The sequence below is a fragment of the Rana temporaria genome, chromosome 1, assembly GCF_905171775.1.
Source record: "Rana temporaria chromosome 1, aRanTem1.1, whole genome shotgun sequence".
In the NCBI taxonomy this organism is placed as follows: Eukaryota; Metazoa; Chordata; class Amphibia; order Anura; family Ranidae; genus Rana; species Rana temporaria.
The window spans coordinates 551,937,326-551,960,694 of record NC_053489.1 but is presented as its reverse complement, the minus strand read 5'-3'; the positions used below and the strand labels follow the sequence as shown (position 1 = coordinate 551,960,694).

General features: G+C 42.4%; 1 protein-coding gene across 4 annotated transcripts in view; it reads left to right on the top strand.

Annotated features, from left to right (window-relative positions):
* The window catches only part of ASB5 (ankyrin repeat and SOCS box containing 5), a 98,398-nt gene that overhangs the window by 50,048 nt on the left and 24,981 nt on the right, over positions 1-23,369 (top strand). For all 4 annotated transcript variants that reach the window (XM_040333687.1, XM_040333696.1, XM_040333706.1 and 1 more), the window contains exons 2-5: positions 414-493; positions 4,262-4,369; positions 6,991-7,141; positions 19,964-20,098. In XM_040333687.1, coding sequence (XP_040189621.1) covers positions 414-493; positions 4,262-4,369; positions 6,991-7,141; positions 19,964-20,098 — 474 coding nt within the window. The remainder of the gene's footprint in view (positions 1-413; positions 494-4,261; positions 4,370-6,990; positions 7,142-19,963; positions 20,099-23,369) is intronic.

The following is a 23,369-nucleotide window of genomic DNA, read 5'->3' as shown; positions in this document are numbered from 1 at the left end:
ATCCATTTTTGCTGCTCTGTTGAGTGAATTTTATAGTTTTCGATATAATCATACTGATCAATCGCACACTTTTAAGGCAATAATAGACCGCAATAGAGGGGTTCCTGTTGTGATTCATCCTACATCTGTTTTTCAAAGCATATATATTTCAAATAGCTTGGGCAGTTGTTGTTTGAAAGCTTTATGATATAATCTGGAACTCAATACAATATACCTTAAACCTGTGTGTGATATTGTACTATTATGTTGTAAATTACAGAAATTGTATTCTTCTGAATACAGTATGTGACAGAACCAGGACATCCCACATAGATAAAGGTTCATTGTGAGTTTTAAAAAAAAACAGAAAAAAAAAAACACTTTACAATGGAAGAGAGTTGTTCACCTTGTTTTGCTGTTGTGTCCTTTTTTAGGATCCTGGGCAGATCGATCTCCATTGCATGAGGCAGCAAGCCAGGGACGTCTACTTGCTCTGAAAACATTGCTTTCACAGGTTGGTTTTAATTATTATAAATTTATTAACATGCTCATCAAAAGTAATGTTTGACAAGTGCTCCTTCACACCAGTGTTGTTTATGGCAGTTAATGGACCATTAAAACCACATTGAAAATTGGTGCATGTGAGAAAATAAAATAGAATGCATTAAGATAAAAAAAAACCTTCTGCCTTTACAACTTATTTAAGGTCATGTCCCCTTGTTCATGATCATGTGTCTATATTGAAGATTTATACCTCTTATATTACACAAATGAAAAAGGGTTTGCCTGGCTAATATGCTAAACGTCTGCTGCACTAAAAAATACCTGGAAAATTGGGATTCAAAAATGATGGAAATGTGTGTGAAGTGTGCTGTCAAACGTAAGTGCATAAGCTCATAGGCTTATCGTGAACAAATAATGCAAAATGACAAATAAATTCTACAAAACAGTGAAACAAAGCCCGAAAAACAAAAATCCTGAAATTAAAATTACTGGTGTAAAGAACCTCTTGTCGATGTGTTCAAAATGATAGTTATATTAAAACAACCTTAATGACAAAAAACGTGTATATAAGGTGAATTAATCCATCCATGAATCATCTACTATGTCAAATGACAGTGTCCAACCAAAACAATACATAAGTGAAAGTACCACGCAAACTCATCCAAAAGTGCTTCACCACCGTGCTAAGGATATAATAGATGGAAGCTTACCAGATCCTAACAGGATCTATATGCGCGTGTCCCCACCAGGGTAATTCAGCTCAGTGGTCAGTCGCTGGGATTCACATTAGACACTAAGGCCCGAATTCACAAAGCACTTACGCCGACGTATCTCCAGATACGCCGCGTAAGTGTAACTATGCGCCGTCGTATCTATGCGCCGTGCCCACAATCTGAGATACGCCTAAAAATAGGCTTCCTACGACCGACGTAACTTGCCTACGCCGTTGTATCGTGGGCGTATATTTACGCTGGGCGCATTCGCCGCTCCTATTGATTTTCTATGCACATATGCAAATGAGGGAGAGGGGCGCAGGTTATGTTCACACCGTAGGCAGTGAGTCAACGTATGTTAGCCAGTTGTTTCGACGTAATTGTGCGCATGCGCACTGGGATACATCCACGGGATGGCGCATGCGCCGTTCTTTTTAAGTACTTGTCTGGCACTCGGCCCAGCATTTGCATGGGGTCACGCCTCATTAGCATGGCTCACGCCCACTTCCACCTACGACGGCTTACGCCAAGGGAACCCAGCGCAGTTTGGGAGGCAAGTGCTTTGTGAATTCGGTGCTTGCCTCTCTGCGCGACGTCGGCGTAGCGTATATTAGATACGCTATGCCGGCATAAATATGCACCAATGTTTGTGAATCCGGGCCTAAGTGCACAGATGATAGCATGTTGGAGAAGTAAAAAAGGCTAATAGTGCACAAACTTGCAACTTTACAAAAGTTGCATAAAACAGCAAATAATGTGGGCATGACCGCCTGCAGTATAGTCTGTGCTCTAAAGCGCCACACTGCTAGCTCCCCTAATATATTTAAAGTTTTCAGTCATGTCCCCCCTTTCTTTTTTTTCTCTCTCAAGACTGTACATATTTAAAGAAAAGTGTAGGATCATACTCACCTATGTGGATGCAGCATTGGTCCAAAGCTGCCTCTAAAGCCCCATACACACGATAGAATCCATCCGCAGATAAATCCCAGCAAATGGGTTTCTGCGGATAGATCCTATGGTGTGTACACGCCAGCGGATCTGTTTCCGCGGAGAAATCTCCTCTGGGATGGATTCCAGCAGATCGAATATTTGCTGACATGCACAACAAATCCATCTGCTGGAATCCATTCCAACGGATGGATCCGCTCGTCTGTACAGACTCACCGGATCCATCCGTCCAAAGGGATTCCCCGCACGCGTCGTAATGATTTGACGCATGCGTGGAATTCCTTATATAACAGCGTCGCGCCCATCGCCGCGTCATAATCGCGGCGACGGCGCGACACGTCATCGCCAGAGCAAAAAAACGAAAAAAGTCTGGACTGCCGCACTCCAAAATGACTAAAACAAATTAAGTCTTTATTTTCAAATGCACATGCATTCACCGCAAACAAAAAGGTACAGTATTGGCCGACGCGTTTCACGCTGTACTTCAGCGCTTAGTCATGGCTAAGCGCTGAAGTACAGCGTGAAACGCGTCGGCCAATACTGTACCTTTTTGTTTGCGGTGAATGCATGTGCATTTGAAAATAAAGACTTAATTTGTTTTAGTCATTTTGGAGTGCGGCAGTCCAGACTTTTTTCGTTTTTTTGCTACAATCAGCATCGCCGGCACCCTGGTGGTTCAACAGCCCTTAATGATAAGCGAGACTCACCTGGAGCGGTGAAAGATTTGTCTGCGTCATCGCCAGAGGATTTCCGCGCGGAGGATTTCCGCGCGGATTTCAATGCGATGGTGTGTACACTCCATCGCATAGAAATCTGCGGAAATCTTTGAGAGGATTTATCCGTGGAAACGGTCCGCTGGACCGTATCCGCGGATAAATCCTCTCGTGTGTATGGGGCCTAAGACCGGGAACTGAGCAAATAAAGACCACCAATCACTCAGTTCTTGGTCTTCAGTGAGCAGAGAGCTGGTGACTGTCATTCAGGGTAAGGCAGATGATTAATTTTTCATTAAAGTGGAGTTCCACCCATTTTTTTATGTTTGTCTGTGCTGCATGCTCTAATCTCATAGTGTTCAGAATGGACAATTTTTATTTAATTTGTTGCTTGTAAATACCTTTATTTTGTAGTCCTTCATTACTTCCTCCTCCTTATTTGCCTAGGCTATTTGCAAGGGTTTCTGGGATAGGCATCATGTTTCCCAGTAGTCCTTGCAAACCTGACTGAAACCTATTACATTGCTTGTGCACTGAGCATGTGCGAGATATGCAAAGCTGAAATCCAGGAAGTCATACAGTCTGGCTTCATGATGCCCACACTTAAGATGGCCACGGTCTATTTCTAGATTATAAACTATTTAAATGCTGTAACAACCTAACAAAACGGACCTTAGTTTACAGACTAACTTTACTAGAATACATTAAGCTTGTGTATTACAGGGGTATTTATATTTAAAAAGTGAAATTGTGGGTGGAACTCCCCTTTAAATCAGTCTGTTGAGCAAAAAAAAAACAATGACTTAATGCCCCAACTCACACATTTGCGGTGGATGGGGGAATCCTTCCTGCTGAGCTAATGTATTCTGATGGCAGGAAAACTTCAGAATACACTGATCAGCACTGCCACTATAGCCAGTGGCGCTGATAGACTGAACATTTTCCGACAAGGCAGTTGTACAGAAGTTGATCAGTACATCAACTTCTGTGTAACCACCTCTTCCCATACATGGATCGGAAATTTGTCTGGTTCAGCAGAGACTAGGGAATTTTGATCCATGTATGGCCAGTATGAGCCTGAGAGTGCCATTATCACACTACTGTCTACCTTCAGTAGAAAAACAATGGAATCATGTTTTTCTACTGAGAGCTTCCCAATTATTAACTGCATTTATGTAAGCATAATGTATACTGTTAGGGGGATCTATCAAGATAGATTAATTAGGAAGTGGTCAGGAATGTGTTTTATATCAGCATAGTGCTAAACAGTAATGGGGGGATTTCTGCAATCTCACCTCTTATCATTCTCCTATTTCATACTGCCTTACTGTGCATCAAGATTGATAAACCTCTGTGAGTGTACTGCTAACTAGTTGACTGTGATGTGCAATTTTGTACCTTTAGGGCTACAATGTCAACACTTTAACCATTGACCATGTGACCCCACTACATGAAGCCTGCCTGGGAGATCATGTTGGATGTGCAAGAACACTACTGGAAGCTGGAGCACATGTAAGTTGTGTCATACAACAATACAAGTCAGTGCAATGAAGCACAGTTTAAAGAGTTTTAATATATATACTGTATTTATTGGCGTATAACACTCACTGTTTTACCCTGAAAATAGAGGGTAAACTGTGCCTGCGTGTTATACGCCGGGGGCTGTGGAAAGTTTTTTTCCTGAGACTTCCCTCTTAAAGTTAGGGTGCGTGTTACACACCAATAAAAAATGACCAGTTGGTCTAACTAGAAATCTGATGAGCCCATTACTTCCTATACACTCTATCTGTGCTGCCCTAAAATCTTAAGCAGTGTTATCAGCCCTGCCAAGGTAAACTCTGTGAAGTACAGAACACCCTCCCCCTCTGTTGTGGAGATGAGAAGAAGGGAAGTTGTTGTATAGACCAAATCAGGGACAAGAAGCTTAGGGTTACCACATAGCTTCTCTATAGAAACAATGCATTATAATAAAAGAAGTATGGGTTCAGGTAAAAAAAAAATGCGCACCTATGTGGATGCAGCTCTAATGCCCCGTACACACGATCGTATTTTCCATCGGGATAAACTCAGACAAATTTTTCCGACGGAATTCCATTCAAGCTGTCTTGCATACACACTGTCACACCAAATTCCGACCATCAAGAACGCGGTGACGTACAACACTACGACGAGCCTAGAAAAATGAAGTTCAATGCTTCCGAGCATGCGTCGACTTGATTCTGAGCATGCATGTTTATTTCTCAGTCAGAGTTCCATACAGACGAACGAAATGTCTTATGTCGGAAAAAAAGAGAACATGTTCTCCTTCTAAGTCCATCGGAATTTCCGAAGGAAAAACTCAGATGGGGCACACACACGATCGGAATATCCGATGAAAAAATTCCGTCTGACTTTTTCCGATCGTATGTATGCGGCATAATAGTGAGAACTGCGTGATCAAACACAGCTGATCGCTCGCTCAGCTCTTGGTCTTCAGGCTCCAGAGAGCAGGTGACTGTCAGTCACTGGATCTCTGCTCTGCCCCTCCAGCTTTCACTGAAGTGCTGGGCTGTGGAGGTGCAGGAGCGGCTGAGCCAGCTACCAGTCCAGGCATCTGTGTGGATACCAACCATATGGTTCGGATCTTTTCAGAGCCTGGATCGACTCTGTGACACAAACTGCACTCCCATGATCTATACCAGAAATATAGCCAAAACAAATTTTGCTATACTTCTTTAAAGTTATTTTCTTGGGCCTAGATACCCTTTAAAAATATAATAACATCAAGTTAAAATTAAGAACTTGGAATTGTGGACTGATTGTATGAACCCCAAGCCTGTGCCCTTTGTTTATAGAATATTTGGTCCCTCATTAAAATTGTCTTGCTGCTGGCCATATTTACACTACTGTATCATTTGCAGTCTCCTAATTTCTGTAGTAAAATACATTCCTGCATTCTTTGTGTCTAGTACATTTTGGCCTGTTATCCCCAAATATAACTCTTAACTGTCGTTTTACTCTCCAGTATCCTCTGTAGTATCTTAACTCTTATAGCAAAGCCACAGCCTCTCTCTACTAAACTTGAGAACCACCCTTCTCATCCATGTCTTTATGGACCTTGCTTGTGCACTGGTCCAAATCATTTAGTGGAGGGGGGATTGTGGCGTGGGGTTGTTTTTCAGGGGTTGGACTTGAACCCTTAGTTCCAGTAAAAGGAACTCTTAAGGCGTCAGCATACCAAGACATTTTGGACAATTTCATGCTTCTAACTTTGTGGGGACAGTTTGGGGATGGACTTTCCTGTTCCAACATAAGTGCACAACAGTGAACAAAGCAAGGTCCATAAAGACATGGACTCCTGACCTCAACCAGATAGAACACCTTTTGGATGAATTAGATCAGGGACTGCGAGCCAGGCCTTCTTGTTCACATCAGTACCGGACATTACAAATGAGCTTCTGGAAGAATGGTCAAACATTCCCATAAACAAACTCCAAAACCTTGTGGACAGCATTCCCAGAAAAGTTGAAGCTGTTATAGCTGCAAAGGGTTGGCCAACTCAACATTGAACCCTACAGACTAAGACTGGGATATCAATAAATTTCACATGCGTGTAAAGGCAGGCATCCCAATAACTTTGGTAATATAGTGTATGTAAGCCAAGCTAACTGTAAAAGATATATATATATGAATTCCATAGTTAAATATATGCTGTCGGTGTTGCTAAGACTGAAAACTGCACTGTTCCCTAATACTACAGACAACTTTAAGGCATCCTCCAAACATGTTATTTAAGAATTTGTGTATTTTCAATTTTCTCCATGAAGTCACATGAGAATATCCTCTCAGTATGACATTTAAAAAAAAAAAAATCGGCATTGGTTCATGTCCCCTATGACAATACTCAGAATCCTATGCGTTTTTGAGAGTAGTTTGCCTATTAGCTGTAAAAATGGGCAGAATTAAAAAAAATGTAAATCCATATAGACTTCAATAGAATTTTCATCCAAGTTCAGGATCAAACAAGATTCGCCAAACCCTTGGTGAAGGAAACCCAGGCAGATTCTGCTATCACTACCTTTGAGTAAGCACATGTGTTCCTTTAAAGCTTATTACTTCATGTCTATCCCAAGACATCCTTTGATATGTTTTAGGTGAATGCTACAACTATTGATGGAGTGACTCCTTTGTTTAATGCATGTTCAAGAGGCAGTGCAAGTTGTGTGGAGCTGCTATTGGAATATGGTGCAAAGGCATACCTGGAGACCTGTCTTCCTTCACCTGCTCATGAGGCAGCAAGTAAAGGTAATTTGAATCTTCAAATAGATTGATCATAATTTATGATGGCACTGTTAAACAATACTGTACCTATGTTCATCTGTTTGTGTATGGCTGAATTCATATGGGGTAAACATGCATAATACACACTGTTAAAGCTGTTCTTTAGGCAGAGGGCTAAATAAACAGTTGTTACGCACAAACACACAAACTAAAACTGCTTCACCTGCCAAAGCATGTCACTTAGGCACTCCTACCAAACAAAGAAATGCCTTGTGGACTTCCAGAAGGAAAAAAAAAGGTGCTACTAGCCCAAATTATGCAGGAGCCCTCCTGAGCTGGATGGGCAGTCACTGAGCTGCCAACAAAATAATTAGTAGAAGATGATCTATAACTCCATGCTCCATAAAAGACAGATGGGTACAGCAACTGTTAACACGTTTCAGACTTTTGGACGTTCCTGCACACTACACTGCAGCAACACAGTCTGGCCTGGTGCCCATGAATGCACTATGACCTAGAAAATATGAATAAACCCATCCCATCTTGTTAATGAACAAGCAGCAATAAACTAATGCAATCATCTCTCTATTCTCTACTCATGCATGCTCATTGCTAGAATGACAGCACTGAAAAGTGCAGTAGAACCTGGATTGGTTCTTAGGGCCCATTCACATTAAATTGATAGCTTCCACACAGTCAAATTTCATTGGTTTACTGTGCAGCAGCTGTTCGTTCCGGGTGAAGTGAGTCAACAGTAGTGGTTGGTGTGGTGTGCGACTCCTTTAGTTACACTCCTTTTTTTTCAAACAAATTGTATTTGAAGTGCAAAATAGTGACTTCATGTCACTGTACTGCTCTGGGCTGTGTTGCAGTGTGAATAAGACACTTAGAAAACAATTATTGCAAGGTGATTTCACAACACCCTCAAAATACACAGTTTACAAAATACCTGTGTATCGCAACTCATAAAAAAACTCATACATAAAGTCCAAATTACTACAGTCTATACACATTAGTGCAAGTACAGTAGATCACTAACGGGACAAACATGAAAGAATATCTTCCAACTGTTGAAAAATATGTGCCAATGCTTGCATCCACCAAAAGTACAAATTACATGCTCACCTCCACTTTTGACCTCACCAAAAGATAAAGAGGTTTAAACAGTGCTTTAAAGTGGATGTAAACCTGATTCATGAAATTTGACCTAAGCACATATACTGTATCTGTAGTGTTTTCTTATCTCTCTCCAAAGCCCCAAGTCCCATGTCTTTCTTCTGTTTCATTGCTCTGTTATCAGCATGATAACTTCTGACGAGTTCTCTGTCAACCAAGATAAAACCAGCCTGAAATTTGTGTCCAGTGAGGTTACTATAAATAGATTAGCAGAGAACTTGATTTGTCACAGCTCAGCTCTGCTAGTCTCTGCCTATGTGGAGGGGTGTGCCTTTCCTCCAATCGGCTGTCTTGGCTTTATGCCAAGAATCCACTCCCAGTGCTGAACAGGAAGAGAAAATCTCTAACATGATGTGCACTTTCTAAAGAATAGATAAATCTGAAGATGGCAGATATACATGTAAAACTTATGTAGTAGGGATGAGCTTTATGTTCGAGTCGAACATGAGTTTGGCTCGAACATTGGCTGTTCGCATGTTCGGCGAACATTGAAACAATTTAAGGTGTTCGCAGCAAATTCGGAAAGCCGCGGAACACCCTTTTAAAATCTATGGGAGAAATCAAAAGTGCTCATTTTAAAGGTTTATATGCAAGTTATTGTCATAAAAAGTGTATGGGGACCCGGGTCCTGCCCCAGGGGACATGTATCAATGCAAAAAAAGTTTTAAAAACTGCAGTTTTTTTCGGGAGCAGTGATTTTAATAATGTTAAAAGTGAAACAATAAAAATGAAATATTCCTTTAAATTTCGTACCTGGGGGGTGTCTATAGTATGCCTGTAAAGTAGCGCATGTTTTCCGTCTTTAGAACTGTCCCTGCACAAAATGTAATTTCTAAAAAGAAAACAAGTAATTTAAAACTACTCGCAGCTATTCATGGATTGTCGGGTCCCGGCAATACAGATCAAAGTCATTGAAAAAAAAAACTGCAAAAAAAAAAGCGTGGGAGTCCCCCCCAAATTCCATATCAGGCCCTTCAGGTCTGGTATTGATATTAAGGGGAACCCTGCACAATTTAAAAAAAAAAATGACGTGGGGTTCCCCGCAAAAATCCATACCAGACCTTTATTTGAGCACGCAACCTGGCAGGCCGCAGGAAAAGAGTGGGGGCTGAGAGAGTGGCCCTCCTCCTGAACCGTACCAGGCCACAGGATGGATGTCCCCATGTTGATGGGGACAAGGGCCTCATCCCCACAACCCTTGCCCGGTGGTTGTGGGGGTCTGCGGGCGGGGGGCTTATCAAAATCTGGATGCCCCTTTTAACAAAGGGGGCTTCCAGATTCCAGCCCCCCTATGTGAATTAGTAACAGGGTACATTGTACCCCTACCATTTCACAAAAGAAAGTGTCAACATTTTTAAAAACCACACAGTTGGGAGAAGTCCTTTATTAAAAATAAAAAATAAAAAAAACATTCCAGCGTTGTAATCCATTCTCTATGTCCCGCGGTGATCAATTCTCCAGTGATGCTTTAGTCTCCACTCCACACGAAACCCCCATGATGCGTAAGAGGGGGTGGGGTCACCCGTCCACGTCATTAAGTAATCCCCAGCTTTCTCCGGGAAGCGGGGGTTACCAAATGATGTGGGCGGGTGACCCCGCCCCGTGATGTCACGATCGGGGTCACCCGCCCACGTCATTGGGTAACCCCTGCTTGCCGGAGAAAGCTGGGGGTTACCCGATGACGTGGACGGGTGACCCCGTCCCCTCTTACACGCATTATGGGGGTTTCGTGTGGAGTGGAGACTGGAGCATCGCTGGAGAATGGATTACCGCAGGACATCGAGAATGGATTACAACGCTGGAATGTTTTTTTTATTTTTTTATTTTTAATAAAGAACTTCTCCCAACTGTGTCTGTGTGGTTTTTAACATTTTTGACATTTTCTTTTGTGAAATGGTAGGGCTACATTCCGTACCACCTCACATAGGGGGGGGGGGGCGGAATCTGGGGGTCCCCTTTGTTAAAGGGGGCTTCCAGATTTAGATAAGCCCCCCACCCGCAGACCCCCACAACCACCGGGCAAGGGTTGTGGGGATGAGGGCCTTGTCCCCATCAACATGGGGACATCCTCCCCATGTTGAGGCCTTTGTGGCCTGGTACAGTTTAGGAGGGGGGGCGCTCTCTCACCCTCCCCTCTTTTCCTGCGGCCTGCCAGGTTGCGTGCTCGGATAAGGGCCTGGTATGGATTTTTGGGGGGGACCCCACGCCATTTTATTTTTCCCTGTATTGCCGGGACCCGACAATTCATGAATAGCCGCAAGTAGTTTTAAATTACTTTTTTTCTTTTAGAAATTACATTTTGTGCAGGGACAGTTCTAAACACGGGAAACATGCACTACTTTCACAGGCATACTATACACACCCCCAGGTATGAAATTCAAAGGAATATTTCACTTTTATTGTTTCACTTTAAAGGATCACTAAAGTATTTTTTTTTAGCTAAATAGCTTCCTTTACCTTACTGCAGTCCTGGTTTCATGTCCTCATTGTCCGTTTTTGCTCTCAAGTTGCTGTAATTCCTCTCTGTTCTGGACACTTCCTGGTTGCCTGTTTCCTGACTGGGAGATTTCTCTCTGTAGTCACTAATCAAGGTGTGATTACTGTGTGTCTAAAACCCCTCAGCACCAATCCAGTTTCGTTTTACAAACCATCACTGCCCTCTATTGGCTCTCTGGCTCTGTACATCAGAGAACCAAGAAACAACAGCAAAGACTAAACTGTAGGTACATTATATGATTGGTTTTTATCTATTTTTAATCATTTTTAAAAGGAATCAGTTAACTATTATGTCTCTATACCCTGTAAACAGTTTTTCCTTTAGTGACCCTTTAACCTCCCTGGCGGTATGATTATTTCAGAAAAAAGGTGCTGAAAGCGGTACCATTATTTGCAAGGAAATTTGGTGTTTTATATTGTAGGTCTGTAACTCACTTAAATCTGACCAAACAAGAGACTAATAGGCATCCCGGGTATGACATTTTTTTTAAAAACAAAATTATAAATTATAATATAATAAATAATTATAAATAATTATAACAAATAATAATACAAATAAACAAAAACCAAAAGGTTGACGCTGCGCTAAATTAAATATTGAATTATAAATGTAAATAGCTGCTAGCACTAAATTGTGTACAACAACTTGGTAACATAAAAAAGAAAAAAACAGTGCAGCGCTAGTGAGTGATATTGTGCTCATATAAATTAATAATAAACAAAAAAAGTCATTCTGGAATAAACTGAAAATATAGCCAGAATAGGAAAAAACATAAAAATGCAGATGGATATATGAAGAAAAAGTCTTAAAAAGCCACGAAACAAAGTTCATATGACTCTATCCAGTAATTTTCCTTGTGAAAGAGAAGTGGATTGTGCAGACAATGTGAAAGACTCTTGATTGATGTGAGGTAAGCTGTCACCAATACACCCGTGAGGAAGGATAAGATTGCCTGCTTACCAGATGAAAAGACTGTTTTGCATCAGTCTAATAGGGCCTGTGGGAAGTCTGGTCTCCCAATACCTTAGCCGTCAAGATAACCACGGTATAGCTCAGCATACAATCCGAAGAGTCATAAACCAAAAAAAAGAGAAGAAGGACCTCTCATAGCGTATAACGTTTAAAAATAAAAGAGGGTTTAATAAAAATTGCACTTACAATTAGGCAATATAAATACAGCATGGATAGCAAAACGTCTCCGATCTCTTGTTCCGATGCTTCTCGCTACTCGGTCAGGAAAACACAGCCGGCGTTCAGGACGGAACGCGATGACGTCACGGCACCCTACGATCGTTTCGTCGCTAATGGACTTCAACGGGGGAGTAAGCCGGATGTTGATCCGGCTTACTCCCCCGTTGAAGTCCATTAGCGACGAAACGATCGTAGGGTGCCGTGACGTCATCGCGTTCCGTCCTGAACGCCGGCTGTGTTTTCCTGACCGAGTAGCGAGAAGCATCGGAACAAGAGATCGGAGACGTTTTGCTATCCATGCTGTATTTATATTGCCTAATTGTAAGTGCAATTTTTATTAAACCCTCTTTTATTTTTAAACGTTATACGCTATGAGAGGTCCTTCTTCTCTTTTTTTTGGTTTATGACTCTTCGGATTGTATGCTGAGCTATACCGTGGTTATCTTGACGGCTAAGGTATTGGGAGACCAGACTTCCCACAGGCCCTATTAGACTGATGCAAAACAGTCTTTTCATCTGGTAAGCAGGCAATCTTATCCTTCCTCACGGGTGTATTGGTGACAGCTTACCTCACATCAATCAAGAGTCTTTCACATTGTCTGCACAATCCACTTCTCTTTCACAAGGAAAATTACTGGATAGAGTCATATGAACTTTGTTTCGTGGCTTTTTAAGACTTTTTCTTCATATATCCATCTGCATTTTTATGTTTTTTCCTATTCTGGCTATATTTTCAGTTTATTCCAGAATGACTTTTTTTGTTTATTATTAATTTATATGAGCACAATATCACTCACTAGCGCTGCACTGTTTTTTTCTTTTTTTTCTTTTTTAAATAATAATACAATTCTAATAAAAATTATTCAATAATGTAATCAACTCAAAATCACTGAAATTTGCTCAGTTGCAGAATTGTCGCTGTCATTACTTTTATTTTTTTGACGAATTTCCCCACAAATCGCTATCGCACAATTCTGCAAGTGATTATAATTTATTATCGCTGTTTTCTAGCTGCTCTAAAACCATTTTTGACATAAAGGGACACTTTTGGTTGCTATGGACAATCTACAGTTTGCAGGGAGAAAGAACCTTTTTTATTATATAAAAGTACATGTAAGGCACTGGACAGACCACTAGGGACAAGGGGGGTGTGTATTTTTTACATACAGTACTGTAATCTATAAGATTACAGTATACTGTATGTATAGTGTTTGTTTACCTTTTTGAATTTGGTGCCGATCTCCGCCCACGTGCGTGGTAACGTCGCAGGGAGCGGAGATCGACGGCACACGGGGACACTGTGTGAATCGAGCGAGGTCCCGCTTGCTCACACAGCGCGGTGGCATCGCTGGATCCAGGAACAAGGTAAGCCAGCGCGCGCTGCAGGCTCTGCATAGCTACCCCGAGCGTGACTCGGGGATACCGATTTTAGCACAAAAAATACACCCCGTGTCACGCTCGGGAATACCGCCAGGAGGGTTAAGCATTATTAAAATCACTGCTCCCGAAAAAACTGCTGTTATTAAAACTTTTTTTTTTGCATTGATACATGTCCCCTGGGGCAGGACACAGGTCCCCAAACACTTTTTATGACAATAACTGGCATATTAGCCTTTAAAATGAGCACTTTTGATTTTTCATGTTTGTGTCCCATAAACTTTAAAGGGGTTGTAAAGGTTTGTTTTTTATTTTCTAAATAGGTTCCTTTAAGCGAGTGCATTGTTGGTTCACTTACCTTTTCCTTCCATTTCCTTCTAAATGTTTTTTTTTTGTCTGAATTTCTCACTTCCTGTTTCTCCTCAGTAAACTTGCCACCATAATCCGAGCGGTGGTTAGTCAGCCAGAACAGCTTACTAAACAGCTTACTGAGGAAGAACAGGAAGTGAGAAATTCAAACAAAAAAAACATTTAGAAGGGAAATCGAAGGAAAAGGTTAGTGAACCAACAATACACTAGCTTAAAGGAACCTATTTAGAAAATAAAAAATTAACCTTTACAACCCCTTTAACGGTGTTCACATGTTCAAACACATTTTTTGCCTGTTCGCATGTTCTGGTGCCAACCGAACCGGGAGGGGGGTTCGGCTCATCTCTATTATGTGGGATGATTTGTTTCATCCCTGTGTATCATCTGAGGCTGTTCACTTCACTGGGTATATGAGAGGGTTTATATCCACTTTAACCACTTGCTTACTGGGCACATATACCCCCTTCCTGCCCAGGCGAAATTTCAGCTTTCGAAACTGCCTCGCTTTAACTGACAATTGTTCGTCGTGCGACGTGGCTCCCAAACAAAATGTACGTCCTTTTTTCCCAAAAATAGAGCTTTCTTTTGGTGGTATTTGATCATCTCTGCGTTTTTTTTTTTTTTGCGCTATAAACAAAAAAATAGCTTTTTGCTATAATATATATCCCAATTTTTTTTTTTTTAAAAATTTCAGTTTAGGCCAATACGTATTCTTCTTCATATTTTTTGGTAAAAAAAATTGCAATAAGCGTACAGTATAGTGATTGATTTGCGCAAAAGTTATATCGCCTACAAAATAGCGGACAGAATTTTTTTTTATGTTTTACTAGTAATGGCGGTGATCTGCGATTTTTATTGGGACTACGACATTATGGCAGACACTTTTGACACATTTTTGGGACCATTCACATTTATACAGCGAACAGTGCTATAAATATGCATTGACTACTGTATAAATGTAACTGGCAGGGAAGGGGTTAACACTAGGGGGCGAGGAAGGGGTTAAATGTGTTCCCTACTAGTGATTCTAACTGTGGGGGGAGGGGACTGACTGGGGGAGGTGGCCGATCTGTGTCCCTATGTACAAGGGACACAGCATTGGTCTCCTTTCCCTGACAGGACGTGGATCTGTGTGTTTACAAACACACAGATCCACGTCCTTGTCTGTGTAACGGCCGATCGTGAGTACCTGGCTTACATAGCGGCCGCCAGGCATGCACATCGGCATCTCAGTGACGCGCGCCCCCCAGTGGCCGGAGGAGCCAAGGACGGCAATAGACATCCTCTCGGCATTGTAGAGCCACCTTGTGGCCATCATTTTACAATGGCCTGGGCTCCAAGTGGTTAAATTATCATCTGGACAAAAACAGGAATCCGATGAGGAATTAGCTTTCTCTAATCATCACCTTTGGGCATCTTCAGGCTTCAGACACTCATCACTCACCTAAACTCAATATATGCCATTCAACTAGATACATGGGCGTATGATAAAATAAAAAGGAAAACCCATAGTGCTTTCTATATATTATAGGATGTATTCTGTCTAAAAAGGGATTAAAAAACACCTACAAAAGGCAATGCACCAAAAGTGCAGAAACAAGCATAAAGCAATGAGACTCCCTATCTCACCACACAGTATTCTCCAATATGGCCACAGAATGATGTCACAGGTGTGGCTCTGCCCCCTATATGCATTACATCTTATGACTGGACTTTATACTCAGGAAGGAGTTGCTTATAAAAAACGTAGCTGCAATTATTATTCTTTTTATTGTGAATTTAGGAAAGCAGTTTTTGAAATTAGATGAGTGTTGCCCTTAAAAGGTTTAATACAGCCATTTGAGGAGTCATTTAACTCCATTTGGCCCAGTGTTTCATTCATGTTTCACATGTCTAGGCTAAACACTCTGTTGGGTTTTTATAACTGCCTCTGGGGGATTTCTTTTATTGGTGTACTGTTCTATCCAAAACACTAAAAAAAGCTTTGGCTAGAGTTGGGCTTTGCTAAAATAACAGAAAATGTTCTATCAAATACAGTACTTACCGTAATTTTCCTTTCCTGATGGACTTCATGGCAGCATACGTATGGGTTAATCCTGCCTCCTCTGTAATCCTAAAGGAACCCACTCCCATAAATTCTTGCTTAGAGCCAGAGGCTACATTCCTTTACTAGCCTACTCATGACACTGGGAGGAAACTCCTGCTGCCATGGTGTCCATCAGGAAAATAAAAATACAGTAAGTATTTGATAGGAAATTTTCAGTTTTCCTGACATACTCCATGGCAGCATACATATGGGAAATAGCTAGCCATATACCTCATGGGCGGGTGATGCTGAACCACAGGCTTTAATTTGTACCATCAACAGACAGGACTTTCAAACCAAAAATAAATAGAGGACAGAGAAGCAGGCTCTATACAATAATGAGCCAAAAATGTATTGATCGAGGACCACAAGGCCGTCCTACAGAATGCATTGAGAACCACATGCTGCGAAGCCACCCAAGATGTAGACACGCTTCCTGTCAAGTGAGGGTTCACCACCTCCAAGGAGTCACACCCTCAGGTCTGTGAGCCAGTCGGATTGTCTGGACAATGTTGAGCCACAGTCATCCTAAATGAGGCATGTTTCCCTTGTTCTTGTGCAAAAGAATGAACAAGCGTTCCGAAAGCCTGACTTGTAGCTTGTAGATATAACTTTACAGTATCTGAGAAATTCCTAGAACCAAAGAAAGCCACTGCTGAGAGTCAAACTCAGGATCCTGTTTACTAGATCAGCACTTTAACCAACTAAGCCACAGCACTACCTCTCCCATGTCTAAAGGACGCATGTTAGTTCCCTAATGGTTTCTAAAAGGAACAATTTCTTGATTCTTAGAGAAGACTGATGTACCCTTGGGAGTTAAATTAAGCATAGGTAACAGCACCGCTCAATCTGGAAGAACGTCATAAAAATTGCAATTTCTGAGTCTTATTATGCCAATGTGATAGTCACGAGAAAGATGAACTTGATAGAGAGGTCTTTAAGGGAGACAGACCTAGAACACTCCACTCCAATTCCAGAGAGGGAGTCAAGAACCAGAGGAAAGTTCCATCTGGGTAACCTCCACTTGCTACATGGTCAGAGCCTAGTTGCTTCCTTGAAGAATTGTCGGACAGGAAAATGCCTAGACCTGGACACACCTTAGAAGATCGATAAGGCTGACACTTGTACTCTGAAAGGAGGTGACCGATAGGGCCAGCGCTACATCCGACTGCAGTAGGTCCAGAATATTTTGAACTTCTGGATCATTACATGACCCGATAGCAGCAGACTTGTATTGCACAAACTTTCAAAACAGCTTCTCCCATAAACGTTGTTTGTGCTCACTCTCCTAGCATTCATGAGAATGGAAATGGCTCTGGATGAGCAGCTGAGGACCTCCAATTTCAAGAACCAGACCATCAGACGCAACCCCCAGACATGGATGTAGAATAGCACCCTGTGACAAAAGTTCTGGCCTGAAGGTAAGGGGCATCAGGATCTGGTAGCCAAGTTGTGCTAGCAAGGGAACCATGGCCTGTTTGACCAATAAGGAATCACTACTTCCACAACTTCTGTTCTGAGGCTTCATGGAAACCAAAGGATGACTGGAACTGAAAGAAACACACAGGTCCTGCTGCATTTCCAATGATCCGAATAGGCCTCTGACTCGAAAGCCTGGAAATACCAGCCCCACATATAATACTTCTCAAGCTTGCTGTTGCACGTCGAGGCAAACGGGTCGACTTCTGGACTGACCCCCAGGGACAAAATCCGCCTGAAATCCTTCACATGGAGAGACCATTCTTTGGTGTCCAGTAGGAAAGAAAATCTGTTAGAATATTCCAGATTCCAGGGACATAAGCCACAGAGACTTTGGCTAGATTCTTCTTAGCCCAAGACATGATTGGCTCCACTTCCTGTAAGAGAGAACAGACTGTAAGTCCCCCCTTGTCTCTTTATGTAGGAGACCACCATAGAGTTGACTAGCTTAAGAGCACCAAGACTCCCTGTCATATGGTAAAAGGCCTGTAGGGTACAGGAGGCTCTACATAGATTCAGAATGTTTGACACAATCTTGTGACAGTCCCACCTGTCTTCAGTTATCCCTGACAGGCAGTAAGCCCCCCATCCCATATTGCTGACATCAGACGTGAGTGTGAACAAGGAAATGGGGGAGGGGGGAAGGTATGGCGAATAAGTACATTTTTTCCCTGTCCCCACCAGGGGACTCTTTCTCATGACTGAGGTTATGTAGATAACCTGCATTCTGCTTCCTGGTTCTCACTGCTGGAGAAACCCCTTCCAGAAAGGGCTGCATTCTCCAGAGCGTCCACTTGCCCATCGTAATCCATCAACACCATAGTGCCAATAATTTTAGACACTGAGAGGCCCGCAGGTGGGAAGAACACAGGGCCAGGAGTTTTCTGTTCCAAATCACTGGGATCCAGAGGCAAAACAATGGTCCTCTAGATTATAATAAACTAAACTGTGATAAAAATGTAGCGCTAAGTGTTCAAAGGGACAATACATATATAAGATGAGTCCTAAAAAAGTGAACAAAAATAAAATTAAAAGTCTACATGAGAAAATGATGAGTGAATGTCCATTCAAACAACAATCAAAGTGATGAAACCGGACGTGTGACCCAGTAGACCATCACATGGACCTTTTTCAGGGAAATACAAAGAGGTAGAATACTCTTACCAGAGCTGATGGATCTATCTGTAGAGCATATGATATACAAATGGCAAATCTCAATGGCTTGTCTGAAGACTCTCTCACTGTTGAAAACCGTGGATGTGGCCCATGGACTCGAAGAACTACCGTAAACGACCCTTAAAGGAGATATCCCAACCTTGGGAGAGACTCGGGGTGCACTGGATACGGTCCTCGGGAGATGTTAGAGGAAACATCCAATCTATCAATCCCTTACAGGATTGTAGATAACCCAGTGGAGCCAAACTTCAAAAACAATCGATCCGCCTAAACATGGAGAAAAGAAAAAAAGGGAAGGAGGGCTCCGATATAGTGAAGGTCAATTGCGGGTTTTATTGAATAAAAACCAACAGAACATAAAAGTGATCGCAATAGTGATAAAATCAAAGGGCAATGAGTGGAGTGGTGTACCGAACCCGATGCGTTTCGTACTAGTGTACTTCAACAGGGAAATTGCCTTTGATGCCAAATGGTAGACCAGTGAGCTGGAGATGGTCTTGACCTACGGCTAACCGAAGGACACATGAACGTAAGCATTTTTAGGTCTATGAAAAACGAGCCAGTCCCCTGGCTGGCCCCCCTATGAATCAAGGACAGGGTCTCCATCTTGAACTTGTCCTTTTAACAAAGAATGGCTTCAGCTGCGTGAGGTATATAACCGGCCTCCACAAACCACACTTCTTCATGATCATAAGGAGGGCAAGTACATGCCCTAAAAAACGCTTGCATTCTGGGACTGGCACAGCAGCACTTTGCAACACCAGTGACTTTATGTAATATAAGAGTATATGCTTTCTTTCCTCAGAGTGAGGCACATCCATGAAAACTAAGTCTGAGATGAGGAGGACTTCTTACCATTCACGTCCTGAAGAGACCGTTTTGTCATTCCAATAGTCTAACTGTTACCAGACCCACTATGAGCCAGGGAAGAGCGAGAGGATAAGACAACAAACAAACACAGACCACTGCCATAGAGTCTGGGACCTTCGAGGGGCACAATCTTCTTGAGACCTTACTAGAAACTTGCATGAGGACAGCGTCCTCGCTGGGCATACACAGGCCACCAGCCAATTACCTATAATAAGGACTACCTGTCGGTACCATGAATATCTCTTAAACTTGCACCGTTTAGGAGATATTCACTGTACCTGCATGTGCCAACGTCATCGGCACATGCGCACTAAAGAAATGGCTCGCTCATGCCGTTTCTTCAGTAGCTGTGCCGTGACCGGCATGCGCGCGGGATGAACGTCATCGCGGCTTTGGCTAATCACAGCGCCAGAGCCTGCGAACCTGGAAATAACTTCGGGAGACATGTCACCGCTCACAGCGGTGTATTGGGACCGCTTCAACAGCTTTGATCTAAGGTAAGTATTTCATAATGAGCTAGTATGCAATGTATAATTGTTCATGCGGGACTCCTGAAAAGATATCAGTTCTGACATTGGGTTTTAAATATATGTTACTAAAGCTTTCTAATCCCCCCTGTATACAGGTCACAGTGAATGTCTGGATGCTTTGATTTCCTGGGATATAGATGTGGACCAAGATATTCCTCACTTAGGCACTCCTCTTTACATGGCATGTAAAGGACAACACATAGCTTGTGTGAGGAAGCTCTTATATGCAGGTCAGTATGAAAAACTATAAAGTAGAAATATTACTAAATAAATATATATATACTGTATATATAAGAGCTGCATTCCGATCCTGTAGGCTTCAAAAATGTAGTCAAGCGGATCTCCACCCTAAAGTGAAGTCGCGCTGATCGGCACCCTCCCCCCCTCCGGTGTCACATTTGACACCTTTCAGGGGGGAGGGGGGTGCAGATACCTGTCTACAGACAGGTATTTGCACCCACTTCCGGCCACACGACACGGGCAAAAGACGGGTTTTTTCCTGGCATCCCGTCCGTCCCCCGTTGTATGCTGGGAACACTCGGCTCCCAGCACACAGCGGGTGCCAATCGGCGGGCGCAGTGTGACTCACGCATGCGCCGTAGGGAACCCGGGCAGTGAAGCCGCAGCGCTTCACTTCCTGGTTCCCTCACCATGGATGGAGGGGGGAGCAGCAGGGTGACGAGCGATCACTCGTCATCTGCTGCTGACGCCGCTGGACTCCAGGACAGGTAAGTGTCCTAATATTAAAAGTCAGCAGCTGCAGTATTTGTAGCTGCTGGCTTTTAATATATTTTTTTAGTGGCACATCCGCTTTAAATTACCGTACCTCTTTCACAAAGAACTTTCCTGGTTTTACATTTGGTGATAATATGTTTTTTTTTAAATTTCATTCTTTATTTGTCTTTTTTTTCTTTATACACATTTGATTATTTAAACAAATCTTTCATATCAAAAAAGTTCCAAGAACCAACATCCTTACTTGTTTGTCACTTAATCTTAGTGTGCGATACATCTATTATAAAAATTAAGAATATACATTGATCATCTTATTTATATAAAGGGAAAGGGAAACAACATCCCGTGAAAAGGATGAGAAAGAGAAGGGGAGAGGAAAAAAAAAAAAAAGAAAAAAGAGAAAGATAAAAATGCTCAGATCATCCCCATTACAGGGGGCTGTTCTTATATCTATTCACAATGTGGTTGGTGCCCAAAGTTTTCGTTCTCAACTTTATGTATCTAGACCCTCCCTCCATTTTTCTCTCTCCCCTGGTGGGGTTTCGAAGCCAGCCTCGGCTTTCCTAAATGACACATGTCTAGCTTTATTTTTAAGAATTATTTTATTTCTACCTCGTCCCAGTTATATTTCTTACCCACTAGAGGGGCAGGTCCTTCTGTTCCAGCCAAGGTCTCCACATCTCCTCAAACTCCTTAAAGCGGATCTCCCATGCCAAAACGTTTTTTTTTGGGGGGGGTAGTTGAACAGTTAATGTTGAGGCTTAATAAAACTCACGTTTCATGTGTTCAAGGTCCGTTCCGATCTGATGCTGTCTGTAATAAACACTTATATCATGTATCGTCAGCCGTTGCCATCTTCACTGTGGGCATTATGAATCCCACCAGCAGAGACTTCCTGGATGCGGTGATGCTGTAATCCCAGCATGCACCGCTCGGTATCTGTCCTGTAATGTAGATCAAACGCCCGCTGTAGAATATGACACTGCACCGCCCTCCTTCCTTGTTTTACATAGAGGAAACATCGCGCGACTTCGTGCAGCATGAAGTGACGCGCGATGTTTCCTCTAACAGGGCCGAATGTAAGCTCCCAGAAGACGCAGCGTGGGACAGGAAACAATGGAAAACCCGACGGAAACCCGAGGGCTGCAGACCGGAAGCCTATCTTGCTTATAAGGTACTGTAAAACTTTTTTATATGAAAATATCGAATTAAGCATTGTTTATGAGCATTATTACTATTGAGATTATGTTCGATTTAGGGTGGAGCTCCGCTTTAAGGTTACCTCTTTTTGTATAGACTGCTCTTTCTTTACATATTGTCTCATTTACTACTCCCTCCCATTCCCTTATTGTTGGAGGTGTTATCGCCTGCCATCTTAACATTATTAATTTCCTTGCTTGGAACAGACATCTCAATAACACTACTGTGGTGCTTTTCTTCTCGTTCCGTTCCCTTCTATATCCCAGTACACATAGTGTGGCTTCTGCTTCCAGAGGTACCCCAAATGTCTCCCCTATGACATTTACGACTCCCTCCCAGTAACGAAACAACTTTGGGCATCGCCACACCATGTGTACTAGGTCTCCGGTCCCCTGGCATCTAGGGCATTTGTCATTTGTTCTTCTCCCAAATTTGAACAGACGTTTAGGTGTATAGTAAGCACGATTCACCAGCATCAGATGGGAGACCTTCTGTGGGGGTGAGACCGAAACTTTCGGCCCCATCTCCAGAACCCTCCGCCACTGATCCTGTGTCAATTCCCCCAAGTCCTCCTCCCATTTCTCTTTTGTTTTTAACAGATGCCGGCCCATATTAGCCTTTTTAACCATCTGTTTGTATAATTCAGAGATGAGTCCCTTGGTTGGTCCTACCTTGCCTAGTTCTTGGAGAAGGGGCATTTCGCACCACACTAGTGTTTGTGTCCTAAACTGGGCTTCAAGGGCATGCCCCACCTGTATATAAGTGAAAAATGAATACTGAGGTATCTTAAATTCCTCTCTTAAATCCTGAAATTTCCTATATTTATCCTCTTTATACAGTTGTTTCAACCTTTTAATACCGTTTATTTCCCATGCTCTGACCTTTCCTATCTGGAGGACTTCCTTCAGTTTATTGTTATTCCACAAAGGGGAGAGTTCAGAAAACCCGGTATAGCCCATCAATTTTTTAACCGATTTCCATATTTTGGTTATCATTTTTGTTGTTGGATTCCTATATCTAAAGGAATCAGCCTCTAGTGCTTCAAAGATAGTGTCGTGAGAGACCCCGTTCATCATTATCATCCCATTAGGGGTACCTCCTCCTGGGATATTACCTCCCCCTATTTGTTGCAGTTGTGCAGAAAAATAATATATCTCGGGTTGGGGCACTGCAAGTCCTCCCTCCCCCACCGGGAGTTGTAATGTGCGAAGGCGTATCCTAGCTTGTCCCCCTTTCCAAATTAGCTCCCTAAAGAGAGATTCAATTTTATTGAACCATTTTTTTCCAATCCATATTGGGGAATTGTGCATTATGTATAAAAGTTGTGGTTGCCAAATCATTTTGATTAAGCTACACCTGCCCGCCACTGACAGATGGAGACGTTTCCAAATATAAATTTTTTGCTTGAACTTAGCAAGTAGAGGGATGAGATTTTTATAAATGTATTGATTAGGGTTTTTCGTCACCAATATCCCCAGATATCTCATTGTGTCCACCACTGATAACTGTGGCAATCCACGTATTGCCGTTTCTCCCAGTGGATCTAACGGCAGTAACTCGGACTTC